An 8,416-nucleotide genomic window follows, 5' to 3' on the forward strand; every position below is an offset into this window, starting at 1 on the left:
GTAGCCAAGGGTGTGCCAATGCCAAGGAAACCACAGACAGATTTGAAGCCGCTTGTCTTCCAAAAATGCCTTGAGCACCACCAGCTCCTGTGCCCAGCCTTCAACAGGACAGTGTTTGTGGAGTGTTAGGGAACTGAAGCTAAGTTCCTGGACTCTGGAGGCGAGAAGGGCAGGGGTGGCAGCAGCAAGAGTTCTGAGACCACCTGTGCCAGCCCTCCCCACACCCCTCGGTCTTGCAGCCCCGAATTACCAAGGCTATCAGAGTGCCCGCCACAACTTTAGACCCCCCATGAAGAATACAGCCAGTCAGCTATCTCTTTGCAAGTTACTTTTATTTACAACAGAATTGGTGGCTTTGTTCCTCAATTTTTAGGGACACTCGGCATCAGCAGCCAGAGGGAAAATCTGCAGTGAAATCAAACTCATTCTGCCCCAGCCACAGCTCGGGAAGCTCATTGGCTCGGTCTAGCCCGAGTTCCACCACCAGAGACATCAGCACCTCCTCATCCACTGGGTCAGAATCAATGATAGCAGGGCTCTGGGCACCAGCAGGAGGAGTGATTGACCCTGACCCTCCCGCCTGGGCCTGGGCCTGGGCCTGGGCCTGAGCCTGAGCCTGAGCCTGCGCCTGGGCCTGCGCCTGGGCCTGCACCTGGGCCTGCACCTGGGCCTGCACCTGAGCCTGCACCTGGGCCTGTGCCCCAAGGCCCCAGTTTTGCATGGGGCCCGCCTCCCCTGCTTGGCCTGGAGTGGCAGCAGCAGCCGCTGCGGCCCCTTGGTACTGGCTGTTAAGCTTCTGCAGCTGCATGCTGGCCATCAGGTGAGGGGCAGCGTGCAGGTTGAAGGGTGGGGGTTTGGTAGAAGGGGTGGCAGTAGGAGAGCCCATTGGAGATGCTGATCCAGAGGAGCCGGCGGGAGCCCCATTGGCTTTGGCTCCATTTGAGGTCACCCCGGGGTAGTGCAGGATGGCCACTGCTTTGCGGTCTTTCACCCCGAGGTTAGAGTAGGCCAGAGAATTCATCTCCTGGTTGGCATCCTGGAAGAGAAGAAGGTTCACCATAGTAGCCCTCCTCCTGGTGTTCTCTTGGGCATTCACTGGATCTGGAATGCTCCTGCATGGCCTGCATTTGGTGCTAATAGTGAGCAGGTGGCAGGAAGAGGCCCTGGACAGTTAGGATCGTGAGTTCAGACCTCAGGTGTGGTCCTGGACAACCCATTATCCGAAGTGGGCCTCCCTCCCCCGCTCCTCTCTGTGCCCCCCCACCCCCGTGTAAAAAGGGCACCCCTTCGTCCCTCTTCTCAGCCTCAGTACGCTCTCTTTGCCACAGTGGTCTTGCTCCAACTCTGCTTCTTTGCTACCTTCCTGCTGTCTGCCTTTCAGGACCCCTAGTGAGTTCAATTCGACCACTTTCAGACCAAAGCTGTTCTCATTTTTCCCAGACAAAGCCCGCTGCATCTTCTCTTCAAGCACTCTGGCTACGTGCCACACCTAGGCAGGCCTGGCGCATGACCTCCTCCCCTAAAGCCCAGCTTTCCATGCCATAGTCTCTCCATCTGCAGGTGGCGAAACGTACCTCCTTCGCAGAGCTGCTACCACCCTTGACGTCAAGTGCAGGCCTTGACATAGTTGGCATTTCAGAGTCTGGGCAGAAGTCAGATAAACTGGTGGGCGTTGAGGCCTCCAGCTGGAGCTGTTGGTCTGTAAGGAAAAGAGAAGAAATGATAAACGCGAAACGGTTATCTTGACAAAGGAAGCACTAGAAAATCCGAAGCCAGGGCGAATCCATTCAGCTACACGAAGACGCTGGTCTGGTTAAACTCAAAACAGAGAGCACCTGAGCAGGAAGCAGAGACAGAGCTGGACCTCTGACCTGGGGCCAGAAGTAGGCTCTATTCAGCCAGGGGTCAATGATGACCCCCAATGCCAAGAAAGAACACATGAGCATTTACTCATGCAGGTTATTTCCGAGTCCAGAGGTAGGGGAAGCACTATTCCTGATTCCCAGAGCAGGCATGTCCCTGAGAACACAGCGAACCATGTCAATGGACCACTAACACCCAGGTCTGGGGCCCACACCCCTGCTTGACTGAAGTACAAACAGCGCTCTGAGGTAACCCTAGGCTATTCCAGCCATCTATCTCAAGACAAGGGCGCTACCGCGCGTCGTCATCGTCGTCGTCATCGTCGTCGTCGTCGTCGTCAGGAGGGCCGGCACCGCCACTACTTCAGTGGGACTGGGGAAAAGTGAGAATTCAGGAGAAGGATAACCTAGAGTCTCTTGGGGCATGCTGTGAGGCAGCAGGAGCCGCAGAATAGCTGGAAATAGCTCAGTTCTTCCATGTCTCAAGCCCCTACAAGACAGTCCCTAGATTGGGCTTTCCCAGGACAACTGTCCCAGGGCCCAGAGCCAGGCCACACCCATGTGTGGACGAGAGAAGAAAGAATTCTTCATGGAGGGAAAATCCGATGGTTTTCAGCCTGGAAGCAGCAGCAGCAGCAGCAGCCGTTTGGAGAGCAGCATCTAACAGTCGGTCTCTCCTGACCATAGGCCAAGTCCTCATACCTGAAATCACTCAGATGGCTTCTAAAGAAATGATTCTCTTGCCCAAGTGCCAGCGAGACACGAGAATGAGAGAAAAAACAAAAAAAAAAAAAAAAAAAAAAAAAGAAAACCACCTCAAACTCAGAAAATTAAAAATTCTTATTTTCCTGGAAGCGTATATTTGACACCCGCATATATTCTAGCATTGTCGTCTTAAAGAACCCGAGTCATTTTCCCAAAGAGGCTAGAATTTGCTGGGACTCTACCTCCCTGTTACCTTAACCCCGTGGCTGTTAAGAATGTTCTGGATTCTACAGGTACCACTATCCTTCCCCACCCCCCGCCCCCCGCCCCTCAACAACCGCCCTACGGGGCGGGGGGGGGGGAGAGAAGGAAGCTAAAGAGAGAAAACATGGAGGGGGCTCTTGCTGGGGCCCACAGCCCTGCTTGACTGAAGTACAAACAGCGCTCTGAGGTAACCCTAGGCGATTCCAGCCATCTATGTCAAGACGAGGGCGCTACCGCGCGTCGTCGTCAGGAGGGCCGGCACCGCCACTACTTCAAGTTCCTCATCGCCTCACCTTCGCATCCATCTTCTCTCGCCCGTACGCCACCCGTACCCGAATGTCCAAAAGAAAACCAAAAAAAACCCCAAAAAACCCCAAAGCAACACTAACGGGGGACGAAAATATGAGGAAAAGTGTGTGTGGTGTGGTGGCGGCTCGCCGGGCAGGCCCTGGTCACATTCCCCTCGAGGCGCGCCAGCCCGCTCGCGGGAGCCCGTCTGAGGGGCGATCTTATTTCCGGCCCCCCACGGCCCCGTCCTCTATCCCCCCCACTCCGCCCCTCGGCCCACCTGAGGGAAAAACTTGGCTCGCGAACGCCTGGGGCGAGCCACTCCGTGCCCACCGCGAAGCCGCGGCGGCCAGCCAGCCGCCGCCAAAAGCCGCGCAACAAGTGCCGGCTCCGCGGCTGCCGCGCCTCCCGCCGCCCGCCCGCCGGGCTTCGCCTGGCCGCCCTCCTCCTCAGCCCCGGTCCCGCGCTGAAGGAGGGGTGAGGAGCGGCGGGGGTGGGGGAGTCGGGGGGGGGGAAGAGAAGGGAGCGGCAGGTGGGGGGCCTTGAACCTGTCCCGGGAGCAAAAGTTAAAAATGGCACCAACCGGTCGACTCCATCTCCATTGCTACTGAGAAATCTACCCAATCCAGACAGCGCTGCGGCTTGGCTGGCTCGCCCTCCAAGCAGCCCCGTCAGCCTCGCCACCTGAAAACTAAAGGCCCGTTGTTTACCGACAGCTCGCCGGGCCCTCCTCGACGCGCCCCGGCGGCGGCGAGAGCCACCGGCGCGGAGCTTGGCCGCACCCCGCAGCCCCGGAGCCCGGGAGCGAGCAGCCGGGGCCCGAAAGCGCGAAGCTTCCGTTACCTCAGGTGCTCGGGAGCAGACTGGCGACGAGGCACGGGGTCTCCGCGTCAGCGCGACTTGGGGGACCCGCAGCGTCTCCGCGCGCGGGGGCGCACTTTGGCGCCAGTGGCAGCGCCTCGCGCGCCTCGCCGACACTTCCGAGCGTCCTCGGAGCGTCCGAAGGCGCCGCTGCTCCCGGCCCCGCTCGCGAACCTTCGAGGGTCCGACAGGGGCCAGAACTTACCCAAGGTCACAGCGCTCAAAGTGGCGCGGCCCCCCCCGACTAGCTGTCCCACCCCAGGTCAGGCGCCCCGCGAGGCAGGGGCTGGCCGCCGTGCCGCCGCTGCCGCCGCTTCCCCTTGGAGAGGGGCGTGTGCGCGGGGGCAGGGAGCTGGGTCGGCTGCCCAGGGGAAAGCAAGTTCCCCCGAAGGCTCCAACTTCCAGCCCGCAGCTCGGCGGGACCCGGCCCGGAGCCCCCTCTCGTTTCCAATCCCCCCCCCCCCCAAGGAAACGAGAGCTTTGTGCGGGGGGCCCCCCGAAGCGGCCTGATGCAGTCCGGGCTATTGGCAAAGTCGGGGAAGCAGAGCCCCAGAAAGCGCGGGCGCGGGAGAGGAGCTGCTGAGGCTTCCTCCGGACAAGTGGGCGCCCAGTCCCGCCCGCTGCCGTCCCCCCGCGGCCCGGCACCTCCAGCGGCAAACAAGTCCCCCAGCCCCTCGGCCCGCTCGGCCGCCGGCCGCCCGTTGCCCTCGTCTCCGGCTGCCCAGCCCAGCGCCCTGCCCGGCGGCCCGGCTTACCTCCGCGAAGCTGCCTGCCCGGGAGACAGGGAAAGCTCGCTGCGGGGCTGAGGATCGGACGAAGGGGCCGAACCCCCCCGTCCCTTGGCGAGCTGGCCACCGCCGCCGCTCGCTTCCGAGTCCCGCGGCCGCACAGGCACCCGACCCCAAGGCGCTTGGCAAAAGCCTGCACAGCCGCGCCGCGCCGCCGCACCGCACCGTGCAGCGCCCAGCAGCCCCGGCCGGCGCTGGTGCCCGCCCGCAGCTTCGGCGCCCGCCGGACTCCGAGGCGGTGGCGTTAGCAGCCACCACGTTTGGGGCTGGGCGCGGGGACCCGGCTCTCAAGCCCCCATTGGCGCCCGGAGAGCCCTGGCGCCCCGGCACAGGGCTGCAGGCTGGCCTCGGCTAGGAATCCCAGGAAGGACAGACCCTTTTCCCCCCTTTTTTTTTCCCCTCTCCCCCCAATTTTCACGTCTTTATAACTGGCTTAGGGCATGATTAGCACATGTCCTGGATCGTGGGCGAGTTGGTGGCAAAATCTGAACTGGATACTTACGGAGGGCCCGAGAGGGTGCAGTGCCTTCCTCCAGTCTGGTCCTCCTGGCTGGGAGCAGCCCCGCGCCGATAGGCTGTGGGAGGAGCAGCCGGGCGGAGCGAGCCTCCTCACCGCAGCTCAGCAGCGCACTTCTGCAGCTGTGCCGCCGGGAACATTTTATAGCGGCGGCTGGCGTGTGTGGCCCTTTAAAGGCGCTCGAGCTGGTGCAGTCACCGTGGATCTTGTGAAAGCGGAGGGCGGGCTAGGGAACGGAGTCCGTGCGTCCCCCTCCTGTCCCTCAGCCCTGGGGGCACGACACAGCTACCGGGGTGGGGCTGATGGCCCCAGATTATGGTCGCTTCTGTCCCAGTGCCCTGGCCCGTATCTATGTTTCTAAAACTGATGGCAGCCCGCACCCAGGACGTGGGCTCTCCCCACCACCCTGCATGGACTTGCCCAATAAATTCCACTTAGTAATTTCACCGAGGCGAGGGAGAGCTGTTAGTGTCTGTTTTCTGACCTAAATCAAGCGGGTGGCCAGGACGGGCTTCAATGGATAGAGAGGAGAGCTGTTGGCTTAGGGAAAGACGCAGAGGAGGGACTCGCACTCGGGACGGGGTAGGCAAGCACGGTCTTAGTTTTCTGCAGGGCTTTCTCGGAGCCTGTTTGCCCTCTTCAGGCTATGTCGCCTGGTCGTGGAATGGCTGAGGTTGGAAGGTGCCTTTCCTCCTAAACTCCCTACATTTTGTTCAGGGCCACTTAGAGGGATCATATGGCAGTCGTGGCTTCCCTCAAGGCCCAGGGTCGGTTTCAAGGCTTTCTGTCCTGTGGTCATCCAGGGCAGAAAGAGGCTGGCAGGATGCAACGACGCTGAGAAATGCTGTTTTACTGGACCGTGGGGCTAGGTGCATGCATGCAACTCACATGGCTCACGGAAAAGCCAAGAACAGGCAGCGGGTTCGAAAAGCTTGCCACAGAGTTCGCAGAGATTCCTCTTGCCTTCCCACGATGCCAGGTTATTTTATTATGATTATATAATTATTCACATCTAGCAAGAACAACATCTTGCACTTGGAGCACATCTCTCTTGTGTTGGTACGTTGTCTTACAAATCCTTACTGAAAGAGATCTGTGGCTTCTCATTTCAAAGCATGTTCCCTGTGGCTGGAAACTCCCACCTCACCCCTTTCAGGAAGGCCACCAAGATTATCCCCCTCTAATCAAGCCCCCCACTCTCATCCTCACCCCCTTCCACCCCTTCATTCAACAACTCAGTTTTTACACTATTTGTGAAACATGGTCTTTTGAAAAAGTACGATGTTAAGGAAACGGGGCGGGGAGGGGGGGGGGAAGGAATGTTACAAAGACATTTTTCCTGTGTGTCTTGTGTCTTAATTGGCTCTGAAGACCTGAAGATCTTTTTTTTCTTCTTCTTCTTTTAGGATCGCAAGTGCCCCGAATTTGCTCTTCTAACAGAGTCGTGTTTGTTAATGAAATGACCGGCTTGCTACAAAGAGGGGGCGCCAATGGAGGGACAGACCTAGGCCCTTCTTTGGCATTTCGAAGAAGCTGGGGTGAGTACCCTGGGTAGCTGGGGAAACCCACTCCCCCTGTTCGGCTGGCTGCTCATGGCTTGCCCCCTCCCACTCTGCTGCAGATCAAACCTGGGCAACAGGCACACTCCACACACCATCGCTACACTTTCTCACTTGGCTCGAAGGTTGCGGGCCGTGCCTAGTTTCCTGCTGAGACAAGGAGCGATCTGTGGGACCCTAAAGCTCTCTCTCCTTGGGTAGCAGGAGAGGTACACCTCCAAAGCCTCTTGGTATTTGCCCGGGGTGAGAAAAGTTTTGGTGAAGGCAGAGGTGGAGAAGGAGCGGACTTAGGTTAGGCGTTTGAATTACGGTTGCTAATTTGGACCCCTGACCTGCCCCCTCCTCCGCTGTTGGACTCTGGAGCTGGGTTTGAAAACTGCAGACGCAGCTGGACTCCAGGCTCCGGATCCCGGACCTGCGGATCCGCCCTCCGTCTATTGGATGGCTCCCAGGCCAATTGTTAGAAAGAGGCAAATGTTCATCTCGGCTTCTGGAGTGTCTCCGGAGCAGTTGCTCAACAGCTAGCCCCCTCCCCCATCCGGACCACTGAAGGGCAGAAAAAGGAGCGCCCTCCACCACATTTCTATATGCCCAAGTTCCAGAAAGACCCCCACCCCACCGGTGACTTCCTGTCATCTCCACTGGCCACCTCCCAGGGAGTAGGAGTGAGCAGGGCTTGAAGCACTCAGCTTTGAAGCAGAAAAGCCACCCATTTCCTTTTGGGGGAATGGGAGTCGAGGTTAGTGGCCGAGGCTGAGAGGGGCAAAGGAGACATTTGCATTTCCAGGCAAATCTGCCTTGGATCACTGACTTCCCAGCCAGCCCCAGGCTAGCTCAGAGCTCCGCTAAACTCTTTTCTCCAGCTTGCCAAGTCGACCCCGAGCTTGTGAAGCCAAGAGAGAAGTGATGCTCACCCAGCAATAACCTCCTAAATGGCAGCTGGGAGCCGGACATCGATCCTTCTCTCCCTTCCATCGTCTCATTTAACTCCCAGGACAGCCCCGTGAGGTTGGGTTACCAAAGGTGAAATAGCCTCACAGAAGTGCCCAAGTTGGCACAGCCAAGAGGAAGGGAGTTTTGATCCTGGCCTTTACCCTACAGCCCTACACCCTGCTTGCTGCCTTGGAGGGCGAAAAAAAAAAAAGAGATCCAGAGTGCAGGTTCAGGGGTCAGTCGCCTGGATGAAATCCCTGCTCTACCATTTGCTAGCTGTGTGGTCTCGGGGTAAGAGACTGTGTTGATGTGTGTGCGTGCTCAACTTTTCCTATTAAATAGATATCATTACAAATTTACATAATCTGTAAGGGTTAGGAGGAAAACGTTAGCTTGATTGATGGATGCTGTGTAGGGAAATGGCTACTATATGCTGGGATTGGTATTGTAATGTGCCTTCTGATTCTTTTCCTTTGGCCCCGTCCCTGCCTCAGCTCACACTCTTCAGGGTCAACAACACTTGCTGACTGTGTAATTTAAGTATGAGACTGAGAGGGGGATGAAAGAGGTCTATCAACTCAGGAAGGAAAAGATGAGAATGCAGATATGTTTACAAAACTCCACTCACCGCTGCAAAAG

The 8,416-nt window shown here is 58.3% G+C and overlaps 1 protein-coding gene across 4 annotated transcripts; it reads right to left on the reverse strand.

Moving 5' to 3' along the window:
• Nucleotides 1-313: 313 nt before the first annotated feature.
• On the reverse strand, nt 314-5,433 carry Cited1 (Cbp/p300 interacting transactivator with Glu/Asp rich carboxy-terminal domain 1). 4 transcript variants are annotated; one of them, XM_037199180.1, is made up of 4 exons: nt 5,271-5,433; nt 3,703-3,810; nt 1,575-1,699; nt 314-1,036 (listed from the first exon to the last, which is right to left on the reverse strand). In XM_037199180.1, the coding sequence occupies exons 2-4, from the start codon at nt 3,719-3,721 to the stop codon at nt 386-388; spliced, it is 795 nt and encodes a 264-aa protein (XP_037055075.1). In that variant the 5' UTR covers nt 3,722-3,810; nt 5,271-5,433; the 3' UTR covers nt 314-385. The 4 variants fall into 4 exon arrangements, with proteins under 4 accessions (XP_037055075.1, XP_028747911.1, XP_028747912.1 ...); XM_028892078.2 differs by lacking the exon at nt 5,271-5,433 and adding an exon at nt 3,963-3,977; XM_028892079.2 differs by lacking the exon at nt 3,703-3,810 and having other exon boundaries at nt 5,271-5,432.
• Between the last annotated feature and the right edge of the window lie 2,983 nt (nt 5,434-8,416).

Source organism: Peromyscus leucopus, chromosome X, assembly GCF_004664715.2.
Source record: "Peromyscus leucopus breed LL Stock chromosome X, UCI_PerLeu_2.1, whole genome shotgun sequence".
Taxonomy (NCBI): Eukaryota; Metazoa; Chordata; class Mammalia; order Rodentia; family Cricetidae; genus Peromyscus; species Peromyscus leucopus.

Excerpts from the sequence above, each read along its gene's own strand:
- Cited1 (XM_037199180.1), bottom strand. Across the intron at positions 1,037-1,574 it reads GTAGCAGCTCTGCGAAGGAG|GATGCCAACCAGGAGATGAA; the intron begins GTACGTTTCGCC and ends CTTCTCTTCCAG.